We start from the raw sequence: 26,298 nt of genomic DNA, 5'->3' as shown, positions 1-26,298 counted from the left end.
CAGTTCCCCTGGTCCATCTCTCACTTAATCTTTGCCTTCTTTACATTCTCAACTTCCACGTATCTGAATGCCAGAAAAATCTCTCTCTGAGTGACATGTGTACCTTAGTCTCAATGCACAGTGGAGAAACAAACCAGTTAGAGTCACAGGCTTTATCCATATTGGTGATTTTAGCAGTTTTGTAGTGAAGAAAAAACCCACAAATAACCTTTCTCCAATCCTGGTTTGTCTAGTTTCGCATTTATCCATTTCTCGTCTGAACCAAACTGCTGGGTTTGGCCACTTTCTGACCTACCACTGTCCCATCCATTTTTTTAAGTGAGTGTTGCTTCTCCTACTTGAGCTGTAGGATTCCCATGGTTTGGTCACGGGGGCCTTCATTGTTTTAAATGGGATAAACATCGCTGCTGGTCATATCGTGATGCACATTCAAGGTACGTCAGTCGCCCCGGATAACTTTCAACAAGCTGCAGAGCACTTCTGGGCTGTGGATGTCAGTCTGAGAATCCCAGCCTTAGACTTTGCCGGTGCTACAAGGGCCCATAAGTGAGGCAAGTGGAGATACCAAAGGAGGAAATACCAAAGAGTAAGTACAAAGCCTTGTGTAGCTTAATTTTATAATTTATTTATGTCTCCTGGGATCAAAAGTTTGACTTTGATCCCACAAGACTGTGGTCCCACGTGTAGGCAGCTCCTTGAAGGATCCATGTGCACCTTCAGAATTACCAGTCCTCCCCCTGAAAGAAACAAACAGGCATTTCAACACCCCTTGTTCAGGGAGACAATTCCAGATAGTGTCTTTCACAAAAGAAAACAATGGCAATTTATAAGGACAGTGCTGCAGATAAAGCAAAACCGAATACACATCGAAACTTACTTGAAAACAAACTTCAAAACCTACCACTTGGTCTCATCTTTCCCTTGAATACGCTGAAAGCTTCTTTTCCTTGTATTCCTTGTATATGACGTCTCTGTCATCCAACACAGGCCTCGGTGAGAACATCTGGAGAAGTACTGGTGGGACCTGGGTACTAATGTCTTGTTTTCAAAACTGGCTGAAGCCCTTAGGGTTAGGCCAACTAAAGGAATGCAGGGCAATGAAACGTACGTTCCATTGCAGTATCTGCCTCATTGTGCTTTGAGTCTAATGTGAGATTAAGCCCAAATCAGGAAGACAGGCTCTTCTGCAGCACTTAAAGTTAGGCACAACTTAAGGAACCTTAAGAAACTAGATAGGCAGAAAACCACCTGAATTGCCAAGGTGAGGTACAAGGGAGAAGAAGGAGTAGACAGGTAGGTGGTAGGTTTGGCCTGTACTTGTGGGGACATTGGTGAGTACAGGACCAGGCAGGAATTAATTTAAAGGAAATTTAAAGTAAAGTGAGTCTATCTTCAAGGTGATGTAAAGAAGCAGATAGGTACTTTTTGCTCTGCCTGCTCTGTCCTTGGCAATATGTGACACCAGGAATACTGGGCTGTTGCCGAGATCATGGTTACTTGACATCCGTGCTATTGTCAGATGCCTGTTCTCAGGCAGCTCTAGCTGTGGCCAGATCCCATTTGCTTGTGCAGGAAAGAGCATCAGGGCCCTGTGTGGAACTACCCAACTAGTTTTTTTCTGCTTAGCATCACCATTGCAAGGACAGAGAGACCAACTGGAGACTTAGGACCTATCCATATGGCAGGTAAAACATGTGCTGCCAAGGCACTGTAAGCATCAGGGCCATTTGAGGTTCACCCTGGCAATGCTAGTGACGGCTCCTGGCCTTACTTCTGCTGCCTTAAGATTCAGAGGCTACAGTCTTTTACAATTCAATTGGAATTAGGCACCAAATACCTTGGGGCCACTAAATCTACAATACTTTGGAGAAGAGACTCAGGTGCAACTGAAGATCACAGCTGTCATGTCATCTTAGGTATCAGCTGCTTTAGCCATTTTGATTATTTTATTAGTTTTTTAGAAGAAATAAGAGTACATGAATTCATTTTTTCATTGTTTCAAATTATTCAAGTAAATTTGAAAAACATTTTATTTATTTATTTTATTTTATTGAAGGGTAGAGGAGAAAGTTTTAGTACTTTCATTCACTGGAGCTGTATAATGGTTTAAGGGGGCACTAGACTCCTCTAGGTGTTTGCCCTGTTACTGCTGTTAAGCAATGAAATGTTAATCACAAAAATTGAAATAGTTGCAAGAAAAGCATTTGCAAACAGTGTTTTGGGAGGGTCTGATGCAACCTCAGGAATTATTTCAGATATTTTATTTCCATGAGCTTCCAGAGATCTTCATATTTATATTTCCTGTATCACTGAAAGGGATATGCAATTTTATCCAGAGGAGCTAATGATGAATTTAGGGGATTTTGTTGTGGTTACAAAGTGTCCCATACATCTCTCTCTCTCTAATGTGATGTTATGACTTAGGGGGTCTGCCATCTGTTTACTTCAAAGTGGGACTAAGCATAAATATATATGTAAAGAGCCTTACATTTGAGGAACCTAAAATGACTTTATTTCACTAAATATCTTTTTGGTCCTTTGTAAGTTTGGGTTTGCTCTGGGTTAATTTTCATTTTCATAAATGTTGGCTACTACATAAAAGCACAAACCCATAAAAACATGCCAAATGTGGTTTGCGCTTGGGGACATGTAGCAATCTTTGCTGCACTTAAAAGAAAAAATAAAATTGCCCCTAGACACCAAAAATCTACTGTGATTTGCCTTTACTACATTAAAGGATATGCAATTGGTATACGTTCTGAAATGCGACAGTCTCTGCAAAAACATGTTGCAATATTTATTTGTGAGATATACAGGACTACAGATACGTTTTTCAGGATTCACAAATGATACATAAACACAGGGAACAAACATTACATTCCATGTATTGTATTTCTTGTTTGCAAATGCATATATGCAATGCTATTTCAGAAGCAGCTTTTATTAGGAGAATATTACCAATTTCTTAAACTGTGCTGTTGTCATTACTATGAAAGTTAGTATCATATCTTTAAAAAGGAGTAGAAAACCACTGTAAATAGTTTCTCTCTTCCCCCTCTTCAAAAACATATACAACATTATAATGTAACATATGTATAAAATGTAAAAAGAAACCCAACACATACATGGATGTGGAGCATAAGACCTCGAGAATTAGGGAACCAAATACGAATTACTTGGGCGAGAAGTATGCGTAGCGTACAACCACACATCCAGGATTGTGCACAGACGCTCAATGCAGCCAGAACTGTCTATCCTAGTATGTGCTTATACCTTTGCTTCCACGTAATCTGCTTTCCTTTCCTACACACACATAAACAGACAGCATAAGGTGAACAAACAGCTCTTGTGAAAGGCACTGGATGAATCAGGGATCTGTTAGAGAAGCCCAGTGTACTCCCTATGGGAAAATAGTTCTTCCCAGGATGCGTCTGCCTGCCAGCTGGGGAACTGCAGAGACTACGTGCCTCCTGTGCAGGAGGAAGAACGGGTTTGGGTTTTTTTTCTTCAACATAGCTCTATTTTGAGTAATGATTTATACAAAATGCTGTCCTACATCTGGCATGAAATAATTGATAGACGTTGAGTATTTTTATGTAGAAGCACAAGTGGAGATTGAATACTGGGCCAAATTCACCCAATATCTTAGCTGTAACTCCGTTGACTTCAGTAGATTAACCCTTGCCTGTGTTACAGCTGAAGTTAGGTCCTTTGAGGCATCCACCAGGTGTGTGCACTAATGCACAAGTCAAAAGAAATGGGTCTTAGAAATCCAAAAAATATGAACTGATGTTATCTCCAGTTTCTGCATTGATCAGTAAAACACAGAGAGGCATTAGAGCAGCGGTTACACATTTTTGCTGTGTTGCCCATGGCCAACCCTCAGCGTTAATCATGGGCCAGCAAGCACCTGCCATTCGTCTTTGAACTGCAAATGCACTTAGGACAGTTTGGTTCTGCAGTGGCCTTGCAACATCCTCCTTTTGCGATGGTGTCTGCAAGCTGCCGCTTGGTAACCGGTGCCCTGTTGAAGGAGCCACATACTTCTTTATCCTGAAATACTGCATGCCGGGACGTCTGACAGCTTGGCTAAGTCTCTAGCCATCAGGACAGGAGGACATCCAGGCTCACAGGCTGCGCGCCACCTTAGCTGCAGTTTGTCCTTTCAATGAGTCCTACCTGGGTCACTTGTACACAGAGGTCCTTCCAGCTGTGCCAGGGGAGGGGGCTCAGGCGGGTGAGCTGCCAAGCGTCACGTTTCTTTTCCAGATGGTGTTCACGGAGTTTGAGGTGCTTCTTCGGCAGTTCTTTCACTTGAGCTGTGCTTGACTTGGGGCCCATCCTACCTCCAGGATGGATTTTATTTTCTAAATAACGTGCTCCCGTTCAGTTAAAAGTCATGGCTGTCACGCAGAAATCTTGTCATGAAATTCTTTGGCCTTTTGCAAGTATTGGACTAGATTATATAATAGTTGTTCTAGTTTCATAATCTATGAATCTGTACATATGGTCATCATTGTGCTTCTTGAGAAGGCAGTGGAAGCTGCTTTTTTTTCTCTTGTATCTTCCATTTGTAATTGCATCTTGCACTTGATCGTTACTGACTTAATACTAATGACAAGCAAAGTATATTTGATTGAAGATAAAGCCCAGAAAAAGCAACTGAGCATAAGGCAATTTGAAGTGCTTGCAAACAGACAAACAGATTAATTTTTTTTTTAAGTTATTTTTCTTATTAGGTTACTTTGCCCTATTTTTAGCTTAAATTCACCTCCGTGAGTCAGAAGAACTGTGGGAGAACAGGCTAGATTTTCTTTTGATACATGCATTAATATTGGAACTGTTTGTGAAGAAGTTTACCTGGAGGCACCCACCAGTAACATTCAATTACAACTTAATTGCTCGTTAATTTGCCTGTTTGGGTCAAGGTTACTAAAGCTAATACATGAGACAACATAATTTTCATTTTTCACAATGTTCACTCCCTGAACCTCTAAGAGAAGACCTTGGTAGTCCTTAACATAATCTTTCCACTTGCAAAGGGTATTCATACTTCAGAAACTCAGCATGTATTTTTAATTCCTTCTCAAGAGTTTTGATAGTGTTTTTCTCCTAAGTGTTCCTTAAAAACTGATGTCAGTGTTTCCTGCTCTGTAATTATTGTTTGTCAACATCAGGAGCAGGTTCCCAAAATAATCTTTCCTTATATGAGTAGATCTCACCCACGTGATTTGTTCCAGTGAAATCAGTTATCTGTTTTAAATACCGCCTCTGAGATAAAAGGAGATTACAGCATCAGACCTCCCACAGAATTTGCCTGCCGGCTTAATTGTTTTATAAGCACAGGCCCAGCCTGCTTTACCAAGTTTTGCCTCGGTAGCTGTACTGGTTCAAGACCTGAAATTTTCTTAGACCTTTATTGATGGCAAAATCTTTGATGACAAAACAACTATTTGCTCTACCAAGAGAATGTTTTTGTCTGTCATGTAGTGAGGGAGGTGATGTAGCTGCGCAAATAAAAAAAAAAGAAAAATTAAAAAGAGTATCTCCTTCCATTAGCATATGTTGTATGCAATTCCCCTGCAGCCAGAGTTATAATGGCAGATGCGTGATGGCATAGATGGGTCTACATTTGCCCATTTTCAAAAATATTTCTGTCATTCTTGCTGTTGCTTAAAAAAAGTCAACCAAACAAAAAAACCCCATAAACCAAATAATAACACAATGAATTATTTCCTATTACAGGCTGTAAACAGAAGAGAGGGTGTGGAGGTTCTCGTGCTTTTGACCTGTTATTTCAGTGGTGTGACTCCTGTTCCTCTGCAAATAACTGACCGCTTTCCTTTTAATCCATTGGAAACATAAGCTATGAATGTTTATTTGCTGACTAGCAGCTAAGTTAAATGGCTACGGTAGCCTAAGAGAGTGAGTGTGAAGAGTGATAATAAAAAGGCAGCATCGAGATACACCTAAAAAGAAGCTGCTTCTAGCTGTTGTGTAGGGTTTCTTCGTAAAGTATCCTGACCACAGACCCAGCTCAGGGCTGCCTGCCACACTGTACTCTTCCGTCTGGGCTTCTGTCTTATTAAATATATTTGCAGGTTACAAAGATGTTACTGGGTGCAAATGGAGCTGTGAGGCATTTGCAAGCCCCTTTTACCTACTACCTTCCATCTTTTAATTTCCTGAAATTTATTGAGCATCATTCAGTTATTTTGCAAATTTGTGAGAATGCAAGTAAGACACTGTTTAAACTTGTCATAGAATGAGTCACTTCTGATATGCTAAGATTATTGGATATGATGTTTTCATGTACGTTCATTTTTAGGAACTGAATTTAATTATAATTGAATGCAGTGTTTTCATTCCCAGGGAACAGGACTTCCGTTGTAAGAGTTTTTTTAATGTCTTCTGAAGTAAATATCACTAACAAGTCCTAATATTATAATGACTTATCCATTTATGGCATGTAATAGGCTTTCTCTATACACCAAATATTAATAATACAGTAACAATATGGCATTTGGACTGCTTAAATGAAAGCAAAGTCTCCCCGCTGACACCAGGTATAAGGTGCTTATGTCATTAAAGATAACCATCTATTAAAGCTCTAGAAATTGGAAGAGTTATCAGTTTGAACACTGTATAAATCACCTTGCAGTTAACAGGGAAGGACAACAAAAATAATCAAAGTTGTGGATCAGCTTCCATACAAGGAACAAATAAACGGGGTAAAGCTCTTCAGCCTGGAAAACGTGACTGAGGGGAGAAAAGAGAGAGGCAGGGAATAGATGACTACGGATGAATTTACTGAAGCTTCCACTACAAGAGTATCAAATAATACAAGGATGAGGCAGGTGCTGAACAAACAGAGGTAATTCATCACCGAACTCATGCGTAGGCTATAGAGCACCCCGCGACAGGATGGTGCAGATCTCAGAAGCTTACCTTGGTCCAAAATACGAGGCTCATTTGAATTGCTTGAGTAATTGGAAAATGTAAATGCCTAGAAAATAATGATGAAGGGAAAAATCTGTCAGAGAAAGACGTAAGTATATTTGCACAAAGTCTTTATCTAAGTATCTGGTTATTGGCAAAACTATAGTGAACTTCTAAAAGTACTTTAATGGATTAACCAATATGAAAAAGTGGCTATAGAAACTACTTGCTCTCTTCTCCCAATTCTAGTTATTACTGACAAGAAACTGGAAAGAATACAAGTAATTATATACAAACTGAAAGAGTTTGATAATTTATTTCTGGTTTTTAATCATCTCTTGAAATATTTTATGTGCGCTCTAATATACAAACCAAATGGTCTCATCTTATGTCACTCATAAGATGTTTTTGTTAAGCTCAGCAATGTTTTTTCTACAAAAATAAAATGAAATCATATTGGATACCAGTTGGGAAGCTATTGCTGTATTTCACTTGATCTGTCAGCACATGGTATTTATGCATTTCTCTGTGTAGCTTCTTTTTGATAGAATATTGCTGATTTCAATCTATTGTATTTAATGTATTTTCATATCCAGTGACTGAGAGGTCACAGTGTAACGGGGATATTGACAAGTCTGGTTCTAAGCCCTCGGCCATAAAGCAAGCTTTAATGATGAGTGTTCACAAAAGCTGGACCGATGGGAAACTAATAGAGGTGGTTTTCCATTGAGCAGAGACTGAAAGAAAAATCTTGGTGTTGCAAAGGCACTTACATGGATAAAAAGCACCACTGTGTTTGCCTGGGGGGAAAAAAATCTCTTGCTGCAAACCAGGCCTATTTTCTTCAAATAATCTCCAAGGAAACAGCCTCTGCCAAGCGAGGATCTGATTACCAGTTGCAGGCCTCAGACCATAGCCATTATTGTTTTAACTTTTCTGCCTTCCTCTTTATCTCAGCAGGAAGCAGGCTCTATGGGCTGCCGTGAAACTTGACCTTGCTTGGAGATAAAAAGACAGGTTAGCACACAGCGATAGCAAAGCCAGAAGCAAAAAGACAGTATTTAGAAAATAAAGGCAGAAGCTGGCACAGTATGATTATGTGTAATGTTCTACGCTGTGCGGCGTGGGTGGCCTGATGAACAGTGCCCATCCACAAAACCCAGACAGAAACTTGGACTTGGTCATAGTTTCTCCATTTTTTAACCTTGTCTGTGCAGAGAGGCTGTGATTTTCATCACTGAGATACTAACGTTACCTCAGGTGATTTCCTGCAACCTTGGAGATTAAGAAAAAAAGGAAAGAAAACTGGAAGGAGGAAAAAAAAGCAATCTAAATAAAAATTTAGTGCTTTTGGTAAACAAAATGAATAGTAAAGCAGCATAAAGAGTTGGATATGAACCTTAGAGCTCACTTTAAGTCTTTGCTGCTGTTTTACTACTGTCCTCTGAGCTTTCCACACAACAAGCCAGTGATCCCAGAGGTCAGCAGCAATTAGGTATGACATGTCTTAAAAGCGTCTCAGGCATGCTAAAGAGAATAAATGCTCAGTGATTAAGCATTCAGCATCCAAAGGCTGAAAAAAAAGTGTAAAGGGGAAGAGAGATTCTGCTGCAATCAACTATACATGGTGGAACTGATACAACTGTGCATCGCACAAATGGTCACTGTCAAAAACAAACCAAGCCACAGCTTCAAGGCCACGAGGCCCCTGCTAAATCACGGTGGAGGCAAAGTAAGTGATGTTTCAGCTTGTCTCAACCACCACCTCATCTCACAAAAACAAAGCAACCCAAAACTCAGCTTATGGTAGTTTGCTGTTTCTATGATTTCATAAAAATTTCAAGCCAAGAGCAGTAGAAGTATGTTTTTTCACATCAGACCATATGGCAGATAATAAATATCTGAGATTCTGATCACTGATAACTTCCTACATAGGCATGGATAGAAAATGTAATTTCTGTAATCAGGTTTCCTGGCAGATAGTGCCGTATCATTCTTCACACATCCTCACTCTCTCTCTTAGTTCTTTAGGTTGTAATTGCTTCACGTACCCTCATGGTGCTCTGATCACAGTTAGAGCATTTTAGTACTATTACAGTATGTGTCAGACCAGAGAAAGGAGTTGCAGCTCAGTGAGCTCTAGTTAGGTGGGACTTTTGGTGGCAATCTTGCCTTTATTTTGAATGGCTCCTCAAAATTATACAAGGTTCTGATTAAAACACAACAAAACAACCTGTAGTTCCACTAATCTGTACTGATGTCTTGTCAGTGGGAGGAACTGGTCGTTGTACACATAGCAGAATACATTTTGCATCTTAGGCCTGTGGACTTATTGGGACCAAAGCAAGGATTAAGGTGCTTGGGCCATCAAACCAGATTTCAGCCTCGGCAAATGGAAAAATTAGGTACCTGCACCAACTTCAGAAATGGTTGCGCTTCTCAACAGAGACAAAGAATTAAGTTGCATGATGTGTTTGGAAAACTTTATTTTCCTCATCACTTCTTTACCTTATATGAATAGTGTATGCTCAGGGGTGACCAAAAGCAAAAATCCCCAGGGAGCAAACCAGCTTTAAGCCTGGTTACAGCATCTTGCCACAGTTAAATGGTTCTTTTTTAACTACTTGATGGAAGAAACAAATTGACTTTCTTTGTGGTTTTTTTCCCCTTCTAGACTCTGACGGCACCTGCTCCATTTGCAGACGAAACAAGCTGTCAGTGCCAAGCCCCCCATGAGAAGCTAACCATTGCACAAGCCCGCCTGGGAACACCAGGTATGTGTTAGAGAGCAACATCAGCAGGACCGTGGGTGCTCCCAAAGCACAGGCTCTCCCTTAAAAATGGCTGTCCGTGGTCACTTGTGCCTTCCACTTGGAAGTAGAAAGGCCAGCCCTGTATCTGGTGCTATGAGGTAATAGGGAAGAAACCAGTGACAAGGGGACCGTTATCTTGTGCTAGAGAAAAAGTTTCAACTTAGAGTTTGGTGTTATCGTGGATGTCTGCATGTTGGGCAGAAAGAAGGCTTGCCAGCCCACTCCAGACGGCCTTAAAGTTGTGTTGTGCAGTGGCTACCTCCTGAATTCTGTTCCTGTACTGCCTCTGTATGCTGTAAAACCTCTTCTTTCACTGATATTCTTGTTGAGCACATCAGATTTTAGGTGGCCTTAAAGGCGTTTGCCTTTTGAAAAGAAACCATGCCCAATTTTGGAACACTTTATCTGGACAGTTTTTCCAGACCTACCTTTGTGATTGGGCTGGGGAAAGAGGATGATTTGGGATTTGGAATGAAGTCCCAAATACATACTTCAGTCCCCTGTAAATTCCATGAGATTCTTTAAAAAAAGCCTTCATATACTTATTTTACGTATTTAAAATAAGCTTTTAAAGTATGTACACTTCATAGAGGTAAGCCCCAGCTTTCCACTCAGCTCTGCAAAGAACAATGTTGTCCCCATATTGCCGTGTATCCCTGGATGTCCTGACAGCAGAGATATCTCTCTGTAGCACTGAGGCACAGTCATTGGAGGTTGGAGCTCTGTTGCTGTCATCTCTGCTGTCCTTTTGGTTGGAGGTGACTTCTCTGTGGCACAGCTGCCAGGCTTGTCCTTTGGTAAAGCAAGTCCTTTTTGTATCTGGAGGCTGCTGCTGAAGATGTCATACAGAAAGCAAGAGTTATAAGGGTGATGATAGCAGGAGGATGGTGAGAAAAAGAAACGATCAGCTCATTAGAGAGAAGAGCTTGGGGGAAGGATGGAAAAGGGGAAGTGAAAGATTTATGTGGAAGAGAGAAGCAATACTTTTTTACAGCGGTACGCTGTAGAAAAAAGAAAGTCACAGGCAAGAGGGGAAGAAAAGGGAGATGATAGGAAAAAATAGGGAAAAATTGAAAAAATCCATAAGGCAGAACTGACTAGAAAGGCAGAGAGAAAAGAACAAGACATATGGTGGAACTCCGAATGAGGCAGGAAGATAACATTTTTGCTAAATTAGAATATGGGGATGATGGATGATAATAAATAGGCAAAGTCTGAGAGAAAACAGCAGAATACAGAGAAGAACAAGTAATGAGCAGGATAAAACACTGTGAGTTCACCCACGGTGCATTTCGAACATCAGAACTGGGGTAAATCTCCACAATCATCTGATCAGGGAACCAGATCCTGTCCAGTAAGAATTAAGCGCAACTTTGTTTTGTGTCTGAATAATCACTGTTGTGTTTCTTTCTCCACAGTTGACAGACCTGTCAGAGTGTATGCAGATGGGATATTTGACCTCTTCCACTCTGGCCATGCTAGAGCTCTTATGCAAGCCAAAACCCTCTTCCCAAATAGCTACTTACTAGTAGGAGGTAAGATCAGAGTTATTTATTGCACTGGATTTTTCCTTCTGTGCTTCAGTATCAGAGAGTTATTGCTGTGCTCGCACCCCCAGCTGTTTATACACTATGACTTTGAATGCTACTTTCACTCTGGGGGCTTTCTATAGGTGATTTGCCTTGAATTATGTCTTACAATTGCATCAATTAAAGTAAAAGTCAAATTCTGCTCTAAGCAGCATAGGCACAATTCCCATTCTAGTTGAAGCAGGTGCCTGCATGACTCTGAGCTTAGAATAGCTCCATATGAATAATTTACCTTTTCTAGTTATTCGCTCAGAATTGTTCAAAGATGGAGATGAGTGAATGAGATCAACCGTTCATTTATTTCTGGCTCCTCGGTCCCTTCACCAGCCAGGCACAGCCCACATCCCTTGGCTGCCAGGTCAGTACTGCGTGTGCAGACCCAGCCTTCAACATCATCAGAGAAGCTAATTCCAGCCTGTTATCATTGGAGACCCAAATGTAGGTCATGATTTGAAGGTAGTTTTCAGCTCACAACGGTCCCGGGGCAGGTTACTTTGTTATCATTGTATTTTGCTGTGAATATCTTCTTCTTTTTTTTTTTTTTTTTCTTTTTTTTTTCTTTTCTGTGCAGCTGGCTAACAGCTGTTCAGCAGTTGGTAGGTGCCTGAGGAGTCACCGGAGGGTGGCTGTGTCCTGCCTGGCTGGCTATGCAAGCCCTGCTCTCGTGAGGCCTCATAAACATGCATTTTGGTTCCACTTTCCCTGCACCTTTGGGGCTGAGATATGCCTCACATAAACACGTCACAGCAGCATTCAGCTGCTCAAATGCTTACAGCAGTGATGATAAAGCCAATGTGAATACAACCTTCAGACACTTTATAAGATGCATTTTTTTGCACCTTTGTCTCAAATCAATTGAGGGGGTGGGAAGGAGGAAAGAGCCAGTAAGAGAAAAAGCAAAAATCTCCTTATAAACACACTTTTTGGTTTTACTCTTAAGTTTATGAATTGTGGTAATTCCCATGGAGCTTCCTGGGAGGGAAAGGAGATATTCCTTTGTTATAAAGGAAACATTTAGTTAGGACTCTTTTGTTTTCTGGCTGAGCCAGATGATAGCTTGCAGAAGAAGCTAGTGGAGGTGCAAGACTGTGAGCTTTAAAAAAAAATAATGCAAGTTATGTAGGTTTTGTTGTTCCTTTTAAAGAAGTGGGGGGTGTTCCAGATCAGGGAAGGAGCTCTGGGGCAAAAGCCTGGCTCCTTTGAAATTCATGGCATAGCTTCACTTTGCCCTTATTTCTGGAGTGAAGGACAAAGCAGCCAGCACTCATCAGCACCTCTTCCCAGCAAGGCACTCTGCATCTTAGCATGTTTAAAAAATGGGCACCTTTCCACGCCCACATACAATTTGTGCTGCAAAAGCACTGGTGTCATGTGTGTTTGTGGGCACCACAACCAACACCTTTTACTTCTCGTTGTGAAGACAAGTATTTGGAGCTAACAATTTTTTTTTAATAGATATTTATACCTTCCCAAATCAGTCATTAGAGCAGGATGACAGAATCAAAAGGAAACACAGAGATACTGTGTCTGCACTGTCCATGAAAAAACAGTAATCAAGAAACGAAATCAAACCTTTATATGGAATTCGAGCAAAAATTACTATTTTCCAATAATTTTAGTAGACCCTTTCTTCCAGGAGACGGTAGCTTTAAGATGACATAAAGGCTGTAAATAAATATAAATACAATCTCAGAAGGGATCTTTCTACTGAAAATGCTTTGATCTCCATTAAATTTCTTATCAGCAGGCATCAAAAAAATCACATAATAGGATAGAGTAGCATTTTGCTAGCTGAAATTCACATGTATATTATTATCTGGCTTTAAAGTTTGCACAAACTCCAGGGCTATCTAAGCCTTCCTACATTTTTCCTGCTTTAAAGGTCCTTAACGACCATCACAGCAAGACCATCCATTTTATATCTCCAAAAAAAAAAGACTGCATCTTTGCCAGTGTCTTGCTTGGTAGGTTGATGTTTTCAAATTAGAAAAAAGCAGCAGCTGTAGGGCTACTCTCACACTTCCCTGCAGCACTAATAATGTTGCATTTATCATTTGTCAAGTACATTTATTATTTGTGCCGGTGTCGCAGACAAGTGAGATCCAAAGGCATAGGTTTGACCTGTGGTGAAGGACAACCCCTCTCAACCCAGCTCTAAATGGGTATCACGTTATTCCATGTGGGGCGGCAAATGACTATCGTAGCGGTAATATTGGACAGAGTTACAGTTGTGGGGACAGGCCATTATGTTTTATGTGACGTTATGTGGGTAGAAAGATAATACCTAACTTTTATAGTCCTTCAGTATCATGGGTGTTGCTTCCACTCATTTTAAAAGCACTGTGACAAAGTATTGGTACATCCAGAGTTAAAAATGCAGGATTTCTGGACCTGCTCATTCCATGGTTTCTCCCAGGCCTTTCCATGGGGCTTCCTTCTGTGAGTTCCCATTTGAACATGGCACAAGCCTTACTTCTCTTCCTATGAAACCTGCTGAACTTGGAGACAGATTCCTATAAAATCTGCCATGACCTGTTTTCCATCAGTATTTATTTAGGGAGAAACTGTTCTGCTATGATTTAAGGCTTTGTTGCCAAATTCATCCTTCAGAGTGTTGTTTACATAGGAACAAAAAGCAGGAACAGGAGGCCCAGACAGGCTGAGGGATCTCCATCTTTGGAAACTCAGCTGGACATGGCTCTGAGCAACCTGCTGTAGTTGGCCCTGCTGTGAGGGGGCAACTATTAGCTAAGCTAACAACTTGGTGCTTATTGGAATTATCAGGAAATAATCAACTGCTGTGAGGAGGTGGGGGTTGGATTAGGTGATGTCCAGTGGAGCCTCAACTGGTTTGTGATACATGAAGTTGGCGAGCACTCTGTGATTGCCGACCACTGCACTTTTTGATTGTTTTTAAAGCATTGACCATCACCCCTGAAATTTCACAGCCCGTGAAATCCCCACTTACAGTGGGATTGAATTACCTCAACACATGGATACGGTACCGCTTGAGATGTCTTACAATATCTCACTTGGGCTCTGGCTGCAGCTCCAGAAAGCGAAGGGTCTCTCTATGGTTGTACCTGCCAGCCCCAAGCAGAACTCCTAGATGGCCTGGAGCACCCCAAAATTAGCTAAGCTAATAAGTAGGTGCTTATTGGAATTATCAGGAAATAATCAACTGCTGGTTGTGCTAATTCTACTGTCGAGCCATTTTGTTAATACTTCCATATTTTAGTTTGCAGTGATGATTTAACGCATAAATTCAAAGGCTTCACTGTGATGAATGAAACTGAGCGATATGAAGCCCTCAGACACTGTCGTTACGTGGATGAGGTCATCAGAGATGCACCCTGGACACTGACACCTGAGTTCCTTGAAAAACATAAGGTACATTCTTCCCCTTATCCCTTCCTCCTTTCTCCCTTGTAGACTGACAGTTGAGAATAAACAGCAAGTCTGTAAAATTTTATTAGCTAGAGCCAATTATTTAATTCAGTTAATTCCAGTCACTGAAATTAGGTACATGGCATTGCTTGCCTCCATCTTTGTCAGAAAATGTTGTATTTGTCTTGCCTTTTTTTCTCAATATGCTGAGATGATTGTTGTAGTGGTATTTGTGAATGGCAAAATAACACTGAAGAGTTATTCACAAATTGACTTTCAGGAAAGGAGATCATGAACCATCAAGTTATCACGTAGTGACTAAAGTCCTGTTAAAGTTCTGAATTAAAGGCACAGCTCTTATTAATGTCAACAGGTGCAATGACTGGCCAGAAATACGTAAAAATGTCATGTGTCCTCTAAAAGGCAGGATACAATTTATTACATGCTACTGACTGGCTTGCAATATATATAAATCTTAACAAAGGCATAATTAACTAGGATGTATTTTAGTGTCCACATCACTGGGTGATGAAAGGACAGCATGACAGTACTAGGTATACATGTATATACACACAGCCCTAAGGAGGCAGAATCAATAATCCTGCCTCCATGGTTTTGAAAGCCAAGGCTTTGCCACTTGACTTAGCTCTTCCAGTAGCAGCAAAAGCAGGAATGAGTGTCTCGGGTTTTCTACAGACTATCACATAGAGCCAGCCAAAGCGATGTGTTAATGGCAGTGCTTCTGGAGACAAGCTTGCTGTTCTTTCATAATTGATCATACAACACAACAGTTGTAGGCCTAAATCTAGTGCAATATTCTAGGTGATGGCTTTAGGATGAGAATGTCAAAAGCAAATCAGCTGAAGTCGAGAAAAGAGATGATCCTCCACAGCGACCCCCCACTGAACCAAAATTCAGTGATGGTGGCATGTGATTCTTCTTCTGTTCACTGGCAGATTGACTTTGTAGCCCACGATGACATCCCGTACTCCTCCGCTGGCTCGGATGATGTATACAAACACATAAAGGAGGCAGGTAAGGGCAACTTTGCATTTTTAGCACCTTCCTTTACAGCCTCAGCTCAAATTCTTTTACTGCCTTTTGACCACAACTGCTGGGAGAGAAGCAGTAGAGATATCACGTTCTCTTACACCCTAATGGTAGGTATGGCTGACTTCAGCAGAAAGATTCTTTGTAAAACCACAAAGGATGTCCTTGGCTGAATTCCTGACATGACCCCCAGGAAACCATTCAGACCTGTCATGAAAGAGTCCCATCTGGGTTTTTAAAACAATGTTAGGGTGCTCAACTAAGAGCTTCAAATGGATGAAAATGAGTTCAGTTCCCACAGCAGGCCAACCAGCTTCAGTGGTTTGTTGATAACGGCAAACTGATGACTCCTTGACCCAGCCCAGGCCTGAATACGGGCAAGCGCAGACAGCCTTTGGGAGTCATTAGGACCCCCTGCTGATATGCAGTGAGTGTTCCTTTCACTACACTGGCAGAGGTTTTAAATCAGTACCAGAGTAATTCATTTGCCGTGACTGTTTAGCAGTTTGTTTGACTACCATATTACATTGAACATGAACATGCTGAAGTCATCAGGAGTTTGTATCTCTTCCGTTCAAGGAAGCTGAATTAAATCTGAGTAGATAATGTTAAGTCACTGTTTGCCAGCAGCAGCTATCCTAACACAGTGAAGAGTGCGGGAGGAGGAACTGATCATACCTTTCTTTTCCTGCTCCCTGGAGGTGCTGCTTTGAACCCTGGCGAGTCCATCCTCTTCCTGGTCTACATAAACATATATATCGGAGGCTTAAAAAAATTCCAGAGCGAATCTGCCTGATGGTAATTTGTCGTGCAAAGTGACCTTCTCAAGCTATACAATGACAGCAGTAGACCAGGTATTGACCTGAGCTGAAAGAATAAGCTTTTTATAGCAGCAGTTCCTCATCTTTTTCCACTTGCAAACCTCACTGGGGTGTCAGACTCACAACTCTCCTTTGGGAACTGCTGTTCTACGGTTTCAGAGCCAGCACCAGCTTACTTCACTAGGCAATGGAACAAAGGTACCTCTGGTAAGGGTGGGACACCAGGGGACATACAGCATACGTGCTGGACAGGCAGCTGTTTTGCTTTTCTTCCGTAAAGTGCTGAGTGCACAGGACAACATGACAGGAGCCCTTGGTGTCACCGCATTGTTACCAGACTGAGCTGGAGAGAGCCCAAACCCAGCACATCCTTCTCTGCTGTTGCTGGGCACACATGTCCTGACAAGAAATTTACACTTTGCAGAATAGAGTATGGACTTACAGCTTCAGGGACTTGTGGTCTGTCCTGTGTGCCTGTCGCGGCAAGATGCTGGAAAAGCGACTTCGGTCATGTATGGCTGAATTTTGTTACATATCAACTGGGAATAATGTTACCTTATTTGTGAAGAGTTTTGGGAGTTAGTGCTGTAATAGTCCTAACGGTCCAGAACAGCATTATTGTGATAATGAATTTCCCCTTTTTCCTAGGGGGTTTTATTTTAAATAGACCAATGCTGTGGATGCATTTGTGCACTTTCCTTAGTTCCAGTACTCCCATTTTCCTACATCAGGTTGTTCGGGAGCAGAGAAGCAGATGGGAACTGTGGAGCTCCTTGTGTAGACTCCCACAGGCTCCCATTTCCCCAGTGCCTTCAGTGGGTGGGAGGGCGTATGGACAACGGTGATCTGGGTGACAGTGCACTGACTAAACCTCTGCACATCTATGAACAATTAGTTTGGAAAATATGAATCAGTCCAACACACGAAGCATACGAAAGCAAAATCAGTGACTAAACGTAACACTCTCATACATGGGTTTGTGCATCTACTTGAAAACACTTCAGCTTTTGGCTTAGCAAGGGTAGGGTTTGGATTTTGTTCATGTATTCTTGTAGCTCCTATCTATAAAGGCTTCTGGCTCAAAGTGGGTTTTGCTGCTTCCAAAAATAGTTTCCTGAGTGACTGCTGCAAGCCTGAAAAGCATGATCAGGGAAACCTCTCTGCTCATGATTAAAATAATCTATTTTTTAGCAGACTATTAATTAGAGATCAGAAAGGAAAAAATATCACATAGCATTTAGTCACAAGAGGCTGCTAAGCTGCTTGATTCCTTCTCCAGATCCTTTTCTAGCCCTGGGAAATTAACTAGTAATGCCTGGCTGCTTCAAGTGAACACATGAGGATTAATTTGCCAGTAGCTATAGCTCCCTTTTAAGACAAAGCACTACTTTTTTTTTTGCAAAACTGTTTCCAGTCTTATCTCACAATACTCTCTCATCAGCAGCTCAATGTTGTAATTACGTCTAAGTGATAGTAGTAATTTTTTGTAGCCCTAAATAACTACTGAACTAAGGTGTGCTAGCACTCTGCTACTATTTATTGCCTTTATGACTTGCTTTAACAGCTCGAGTGATCCTGTCTTGATGAGGAGCAATTAAAAAGCAATATATTACTCAGGTTAATAAATGGCCAGTTTTATTAGAGATGGATCTGTCAGAACAGGAAGAGTGGTTATGCACCCACTGACATGGCCAGGGGGACGTGAAACAGGGGCTGTGGAGGCTGATACCCTGGTTTGTTCGCACTACCATTACGCTTCATCTTCCCACTACAAGCACCTCTAGGGTTTTTTCCAGTTATTGTATCGCATCTTTTACCTGAAGGTGCTTCATGGCTTTGGCCAAGGACAGAGGCTGCTCCGTTTTACGCAGCAGAACAAAGCTAACCCCCCGCTCCTCTACACGACATGAAACAAGGGCTGTGCTTACAGAAAGAACTGCTCAGTGAATTGCCACAACTGCGAGGTTTTGCCTTCCTGGCTCGGGTGTCCCCACCAGCCTAACAACTTCCACATCGCAGCTGACACTGTAAAGAGGGCAAGTTTTAGCCTTTCTGAAGACTTGAGGAAAAATGAATTGTATAGCAACCTAGTGCCTTCTTTAAGCTCACACAAGAACAACAGGAAAGATCTGGGAATAAAATGGGCAGGATTGCAAGTCTCTTACCTTTGGTCAGGCATTTTTGTGTTCATCCTCAGCTACCTGCCGCAGTGCCTGGTCCTGCCGTGCTTTCTCAGCGGGCTCTCTTTTCCCACTTTGCTCAGGAATGTTCGTACCAACGCAGAGAACCGAAGGTATCTCCACATCGGATATCATCACAAGGATTGTCCGGGACTACGATGTGTACGCCCGGCGCAACCTCCAACGAGGATACACCGCCAAAGAGCTGAATGTTAGTTTTATAAATGTAAGTACACTGATCTGCATTTGCTTCTGAAACGCTCTCTCCTAGGACCCTGAACGTCGAGTAAAGGTTAAGAAAGGATATCTTCATGGAACATGGAATAGTTTGGGTTGGAAGGGACCTTTAAAGGTCATCTAGTCCAACCCCCCCTGCAATAAGCAGGGACATCTTCAACTAGGTCAGGCGGCTCAGAGCCCCGTCCAACCTGACCTGGAATGTTTCCAGCGATGGGGCATCTACCACCTCGCTGGGCACCCTGTGCCAGGGTTTCACCACCCTCATTGTAAAAATTTTTCTGCCTCATTTAGTCTAAATCTACCCTCTTTTAGTTTAAAGCCATTACCCCTTGTCCTATTGCAACAGGCCCTCCCCATCTTTCTTATAATCATAGAATCATAGAACAGAATCATTCCTCCTGCTGCTTTTAAATTAGCTGGGAAGAACTTAATTTAAAAGAAACTGGTAAGCTGAAGGTAGTTTTAATTGCTCCAGTTAATTAGCAGCTTCATTTCCATCTTATGCTTTCACTTTGTAACAAAGCTGCTGTAACTTAATGACACACTAGGAAGGAGCCGCCACCCCCCCCAGCTTCTCAGCAACTCACCCAATACACGATTTTCTCTATTCCCATTGTGAGAAGGCAGCACAGAGAGCAAAGATTTTGATATCCAAACTTTGTCTACAACACAACAGGATAAAAACCAAAACAGCTGAGCAGTGAGATTACTAAAGGAGGCTAAAATGGTTTTCAAAAGACAAGGAAGTGTGTTAGGAAGCTCATACACAAATGATGCTGAAGAGATGAAGGAGCCACAACAGGCAGGGCAAGAGCACCATTTGAAAGGATGGCTCAGAAAAATGTAGCAACTCAAATTTTTCAGTTTCCATGTACAGAACCTTACTCTCCAGTAGGGAGTAAACATTTAACAGAAATGAAAGTTTACTTTCCTTCATTTTCTGTTTCAAGTCTTAACTTAAAGCCTCAAGATAAGCCACATTGCTGACGTCTTCCCTGTGATTGGACTGGCTCTCAGGATGACTTACCCCTGTTTCCCTGGAACTGGGAAACCCCTGTGTGAAGGGCTGAATTGTGTCATTTCATGAGGGTTTTGTTTACTTGTTTCTTATTTTGAAGTCTGGCAGATAAATCACAGATCACAGGGCATAAATATTTATTTCACTGTGCTTTTTTTCAGTCTTCTACAAAATCTCTAAAAAAAATCCTGCTTGTAAGTAGTCTACCTAGAAGGATCACTATTGCTAATGTCCCTTAAATTAAGGCCTGCTGGATGCCTTAGGGGTTCTCAAATTTGTCCTTTAGAGACTCTGATGTTAAGAGCTGTTGCATAAGGTATACTTCCCCCAGTCACAAGACAATGATATATCCTGAAAGTCCTCCTGGCATTTGGTTATTTAGCTTATAGTAATTTCAATGCAGAAATACTAATTTGTACCAGAGGCTGTTTGTGTTTCAAAGTAAAAAAACGTAGGATTTCATCAAGACAGAAAAGCACTGGGTTCCTTGTTAAAGGAAAAGCTCTTTGGTCACCGATTAGGTGCAAAGTGAGTTCAGTTTCTTTGGACCTTGAGGATTTTGTTTGGCCTTGTGGCCTGCAAAGACGGTTCTTCTAGCAATTCATAAGCTAGAATAAAACCCATCTCAGCACTAAAAAGTATGTTTTAAAAGTAAATTCAAGTGCCCAATAAATGAAGTTCACAGGAAATTAAAAGCCAATAGTGCTCTGTGCTTCCACAGAGACCATTACACCTTCAGGGGCACAGCATTAGTTTGCAGTGTGTCCTGTATGTTCGAGGTGCACAGGAGCATTTCAGGACAAAAGCCCTTTAACCCTCAAGTATTTTAGAGGTTTGGCCCGACATTAGCCCCCTTTTGTTGTTTTCTCTGTCCCTCTGTATTCTGTGTGACTTTGCAATTAGGAGTTTGCTCTCTTTTCTATCAAGTCTGCTGGCCACAAGCCGCTGGCCTACGCACATCATTCTGTTGCAGCCAGAAGCTCCTGTATGAGCCAGGCTTGGAGGTGAAGAGAATATTCCTTCTGCTCTGCAGAAATCCAACCAAAGAGACATTTTGGTCCCTGTTATCATCCCGACTGGCAAGTCAGCAGTGGGCTGTGTTTGCTCAGAAACCCAGGGACATTTGCCTTTTGCTTAAGTTTGAGCTGTTAATTTCTCACTTGTATCCTTCACAAGATTCATATGATTTTCAAAGGGCATTCAGTTTGAAAATATGGGAAGATTCATGTAGTGAATTAAACACAGTGATCACGCAAGACAGTCTGTTCAATATGGACCTTCTGCACTTCATTCCACAAATGTTAAATTTGCAGTTATAAAAATAATGTGGCAATAGTTAACCAAGGCCATATGTATTAGGATACATTAATGCAATTTTTGTTCTTCTCAGCTGTCAGTGGCTAATTATTTCCAAGTCCCTATATATTAATCTCTGTCCACACTTTTAAAACAGGAGAAGAAATACCGCTTTCAAAACCAAGTGGACAAAATGAAAGAAAAAGTCAAGAATGTGGAGGAAAAATCAAAAGAATTTGTTTACAAGGTGGAAGAGAAGAGCCATGACCTCATTCAGAAATGGGAAGAAAAGTCCAGGGAATTTATTGGCAACTTTTTAGAGCTGTTTGGACCCGACGGAGCGTGGGTAGGTATTCTGCCATCCCAGGAAATCTGAGTAGTTTTTATTTATCTTCTGTAATGCAGATCAAGAGCAGATTCTTTTGCTGCAGTCTTTGTTTTGAAAGACAGCACAGTAGGATAATGCCAAACCTGCTTGCTGAATCTAATAAGGCGTGCCAATACTGCAGCGGGAGGACTTCCCACTTCTGGCTGTTGCTTCTTTGGGATAATTTTTGTCTTTTGTGAAGGTGCAATGCTGAATGTGATACTGCATTCAGCAGAGCTGCACAACAGCAACACACGAGCAAACAGGCTAATATAGCCGATTCTCCCCATTAGCACTAAATGAGACCACATGGACATCGGGGAGGAATTACACACTGAAGGTGGTGAGGGAAACAGGGACACCGACAAGTTTTTTGGTAGTTCTCTTCATGCTCTGTACTCAGCAGTAGAAGACGACAGCTTCCTAACTTTAAAAATTACTGATTTAAAGTTCCAAGAAATGATTTTACATGTTGAGTGTCCAGGCTCATCTAAATGACTGCAGGGAAGGCTCAGGTGGAACTGAAGCACTTTTGAAGCTCTCCTCAGTACCTGCTGGCTCCACAGAGCCCATTTACCAAAGGTCCCCAGGTGCCTCAGAAAGGCAGTTGAGAGTCTGTAACAGCATCCTTCTGGGGAGAAGCCCCAGGGCCTTACCTGCCCAAACCAAAGTCATGCACTGAGTTAGTGGGGAGTTGGTGACACTTCCGAGCCCCAAGAGTCCTGCCCCCCATCTTTCAGTTTGGATAGCTTGCCAAACCTTGAGAAGCTTTGTTTTCTTGTACTACTGCCCTTTGCTACACTGAAACAGGTAGCAAAGCTTAATTTGAATGTAAAAGCTAACCATTTGTTCGAACAGACCTTAGACCGGTTCCAGTTGGGAGTCAGTCCCTTTCCAACAAGATCTATGCAGAGCTGTGTGCTGGTGAAAGCCCAGGCCCCAGCCAGACCCTCCAGTAGAGGCATCATCTCAGACGTGCTGCTCTAGTTGCAAGCTCTGAGCAAAGCTTTTGCTGGGTTCAAGGAAACGTGAGCAAGCACAGAGGAGAGCAGCGAGTAACGCAGGGTGAACTGAGGGGAGCAGAGTAAGAGCTAGACAAATAATCCCCCAGAACAGCAGGATGCTTCAGAGGTGCCTTTTCAGACCGTGGCATGCAGACACTCGGGCAGCTCCCTCCTCACTTGAAAGCAAAGCCTTTGTGAGAGGCTTGTGCAAGGCTTTAACTGCTCACGGATTACAGTTTGAGGCAAAAAGACAGAAAACACAGTTTAGGACTAGCATGAAGCAGATAACTATTGGAACTCTCATCTTTTCTGTGCCATGATTTGCCGTATTGATGACCACTCAGTTGAGAAAAGCCTAAAATTAGGCTGTGAAGGCTTCAGAACAGAGACTGCATCTTTATAATTTGCTTACAGCTACGTCTGTCCCATGCAAAGGCAGGTGCTCTCTGAATAACACCGATCCCAGCCATACAAACAAATAGCTTATTTAGCAGTTTGTTAATTGACAGTATCATCTTCCTTGGGGAGGGGAAGAGGTTAAACTCTTCTAACAAAAAGCTCAGGTTTACCTGCATTGACCACAGCCGCATGAAGAATGCTTCCTCTGCAAGTTACTCTCCATGGAGCTTGGCGAGTATTCCCCATGTGGGATGGTCCTGTGGCCACAGGTGCTGAAGAAATGAAACTAATGCTAACGGAGCACGTGAAACCCACGGGGGGGTGAGATGAGTTTGGCTGCGTGGAGAGAGGAAACGAATTTCAAAGCCTTGATCCCATTACGTGGCTCTGCCCACTCAACACTGCGCACTGATGGCATTTTTTAAAAACTCTGTGCTGATAAAAGATTTTACTAAATGCAAGTAGACAAAAACTGCTCTGCAAAGGTCGTTGTGGGGAGAGGCAGGGGTGGGGGTGGCCTCCTGTTTACTCAGTGTCCCAGCCACGGAGCAGAAAATTCTGGTGCAACCACAAGAGACCTTTGCTAAGTACAAGAGTGAAATCTCCTTGCAGCGTGGCAGGGAAAGCGTCAGTGACAGCAAGCTGAGAGGTGGTGTGGCTTTTTTGAAAGCAGCGTGAGCCTTGCAACAAGAAAGACTTTTAAAATAATGATAACTTGCTATTAGTGTCAAAACTGTTATTAACATTAATTTGCCTTATCACTGTTAGTTAGATGTTGCTTTTAATATTGACATTAAAAGTACAAGAATCCTTATGGGCATGCTAGATTCCTAGATCAGTAATTTGCATGCCATTAATATGCTATTATTATTTCACAAATAATTATTATAGTATGTTTCATGCTAGCATCAATTTTCTAGAAGTAAGGGCTATGTAACCCACAAAAAAAATGCCTATTTGTGAAAAAGGTCAAAGTGTCAGTTTCCAAATGTCAAGATGTCTATAATTCATTGCCAATTTTGCCCACCTGTGCAATCCCCTGTATGCATTTTTTTCCTGTGAGAGAGTCACAGAGGTGTCAGAAACCACAATTAATGTGGCATGAAACTTTTGTCCTGGCTTGAGAGAGGACCACTGTGCAGCCCTCATGGTAGAGACGCTGCTCCACAGATATGGAAAGCAGCAGGGCTCATTCCACCTCCTTTTGAACATACAAGCAGGCAGCTGCACTTGAGAAATCAAGACTCACAGGGCAGGGTTTCCCTGCCAGTGTCCCTCTGGGAGGAGACGAGGTGTCCCTCCAAAGGGCCCGTTTCCCTCTACTCGATGCACAGATGGAGTGGGGGATGGCTGCTCTCGGAAACAGCTGCATCACTTCAGACATCAGCTGGGGCTCAGATAAATCTTACAGGTTGCAATTAGAACCCAGGGCCGGCGTTTAGGTCACACCATGTGTCCGCAGCCTGGACCTCAGCACAGCCTTGAAAGTCTGCAGAAAGCAGCCGTCCACCGTAACGCCCAACTGGCACTTGTTTTGTAAAGCAAAGGAGTATCAACGTGTAGGCAGTAAAACTCCAAAATAGGCAAATGTTTTTGCCCAGTAGCAAGTGTGCTAAAAGCAAAGCGTTATCTCCTGAAACCGGTTGGGTGTACCTGAATTTTCTTGAACCAAGGCTTTGACATTCTTTTCCTGCCTCTGGTAAAGGTCCAGAGCCCACCCAGCCTTGTCTAACACTACAGCACTTCAAGGAAACCATTAACCCTCCCCGAGTTAGGAAGACCTTGCCTGTGAAGGACATGACTTACTGACCCTGCTAGAGCACAGCTGGAGGGGAAGAGTCATTCTGGGGGCAGGTGAATTACACCATCTCCTCCTCCTCCTGCAGCAGTTGTGGTTGTAGCCAGCAGCCTGGTGGCTAAAGCACTAATGCAGGAGGCAATTCGGACTGGGTGGGCACTTACCCCGCTGAAGGTGTGAGTGCACCAGCCTGTTCCAGCAACAAACTCTGCTGAAGCAGGTGTCCTACAGCCTGGCTGAGGGCCTTAGCAGGAAGGTGGGGTTCTCCTTTCCATCCCTGGTCCATGTGGCCCAAGGAACAGTCAAGTAGCTCCTGCCACACAGGATACCAGCCAAGCTGGGCCACTTTGATCTCCCGCAGCGCCGGTATCACACCACCGTGAAGCAGTGCAACGTCACTGAGCTTTTCGGAGTGGCTGGTAAGGCAGCAAGGGCAGGAGGGAGTCAAAGTGTTTTGCTTGGCCAGGAAAAAGATATTTCATATCAAACATTTTTTTTTGTTGGGGGTTATCGTCAAGCAAGAGGATGAAACAGACTAAGTCAAGCCAACAGAACCTCAATTTCTGTGATGTAAAGAGAAATTTTTCACTCCTACCACTGAATTTCAACAGGCTCCGGTGCTTTGCCAGCCTTGGTGACATTCCCACAGCTCTCAGCAGCAGGAACCCTCCCCCATCCAAATGCTTCCTGGCATCATTTATCAGGAGCAGCCACCATCTGCTAACTGTGGAGATTTTTAGGAAGTCTTGACTATTTTGGACCTAGCAGTAGTGTAAGTTACACGCTGTGTAACAGTTCCAGACAGGAACCGTTCTGTCATTCTGCACTGCAGCAATATCCAGCCTCTAAAACTAAGTTAACAAAGGCCAGTGTGATAAGAGCTCTAAATTGGGTGAGGGAGCTCGCAGAGGAACAGTTAAGTGTGGTATTTCTGCTTGATTGTTAAGCCCCAGGATTAGCAGATACCAGAAACCTGATAGGAAAACCTAGCATCTGCCCCTCCGCTGGCCAGGAATACTGAGTTTCAAAGAGGGGGAGGAAGAGCAAGACAGGCAGCCACGTGCTCCTTGGCTGGGAGGAGGGTCATCACAGAGCAGAGAGGAAAGGGGAGGAGGAACAAAGTGAAAACTCAAGCTGAGAAAATCTGTGGACTGCAGCTGCCCAAGCAGGCAAACCCAGAATACATTCTGCACAAGTATTTTGCTCTCAGACCTGGGCGGCAACTTAACTTTGTCCGGGCTGGTTCTTCCGTTCCAGCCGAGCATCACCGACGATCCGACCCTCAGTACTCCAGCCAAGGTTGAGACTTCTTGTTCCCCATCCCCAGAAGGAGCAGCAAGGAACTCACATTTGGCATTTTCCACGTGAAGCCTGCAGCAGCTGCGCAGTACGTGCCA

General features: G+C 42.6%; 1 protein-coding gene and 1 long non-coding RNA gene across 7 annotated transcripts in view; one reads left to right on the top strand and one right to left on the bottom strand.

Moving 5' to 3' along the window:
- The window catches only part of PCYT1B (phosphate cytidylyltransferase 1B, choline), a 30,241-nt gene that overhangs the window by 2,935 nt on the left and 1,008 nt on the right, over window positions 1-26,298 (top strand). Inside the window, exons 2-8 of one of the 4 annotated variants that reach the window (XM_054218027.1) lie at window positions 9,614-9,713; window positions 11,171-11,287; window positions 14,580-14,731; window positions 15,685-15,763; window positions 18,863-19,005; window positions 21,491-21,679; window positions 26,159-26,298. In XM_054218027.1, coding sequence (XP_054074002.1) covers window positions 9,614-9,713; window positions 11,171-11,287; window positions 14,580-14,731; window positions 15,685-15,763; window positions 18,863-19,005; window positions 21,491-21,679; window positions 26,159-26,269 — 891 coding nt within the window. In that variant the 3' untranslated portion in view covers window positions 26,270-26,298. Of the gene's footprint in view, window positions 1-9,613; window positions 9,714-11,170; window positions 11,288-14,579; window positions 14,732-15,684; window positions 15,764-18,796; window positions 19,006-21,490; window positions 21,680-26,158 lie in introns of all 4 variants that reach the window. The other 3 variants (XM_054217937.1, XM_054217848.1, XM_054217777.1) reach the window with 3 other exon arrangements.
- LOC128916441 (uncharacterized) lies at window positions 220-26,173 on the bottom strand. 3 transcript variants are annotated; one of them, XR_008468970.1, is made up of 6 exons: window positions 23,274-26,173; window positions 18,765-19,681; window positions 10,334-10,584; window positions 7,713-7,937; window positions 902-7,006; window positions 220-737 (listed from the first exon to the last, which is right to left on the bottom strand). It is a non-coding gene; the product is annotated as an uncharacterized LOC128916441 (long non-coding RNA). The 3 variants fall into 3 exon arrangements; XR_008468984.1 differs by having other exon boundaries at window positions 10,334-10,581; XR_008468978.1 differs by lacking the exon at window positions 10,334-10,584.

Source organism: Rissa tridactyla, chromosome 1 (genome assembly GCF_028500815.1).
Source record: "Rissa tridactyla isolate bRisTri1 chromosome 1, bRisTri1.patW.cur.20221130, whole genome shotgun sequence".
NCBI lineage: Eukaryota > Metazoa > Chordata > Aves > Charadriiformes > Laridae > Rissa > Rissa tridactyla.
This window is presented reverse-complemented; position numbering and strand designations above follow the sequence as displayed.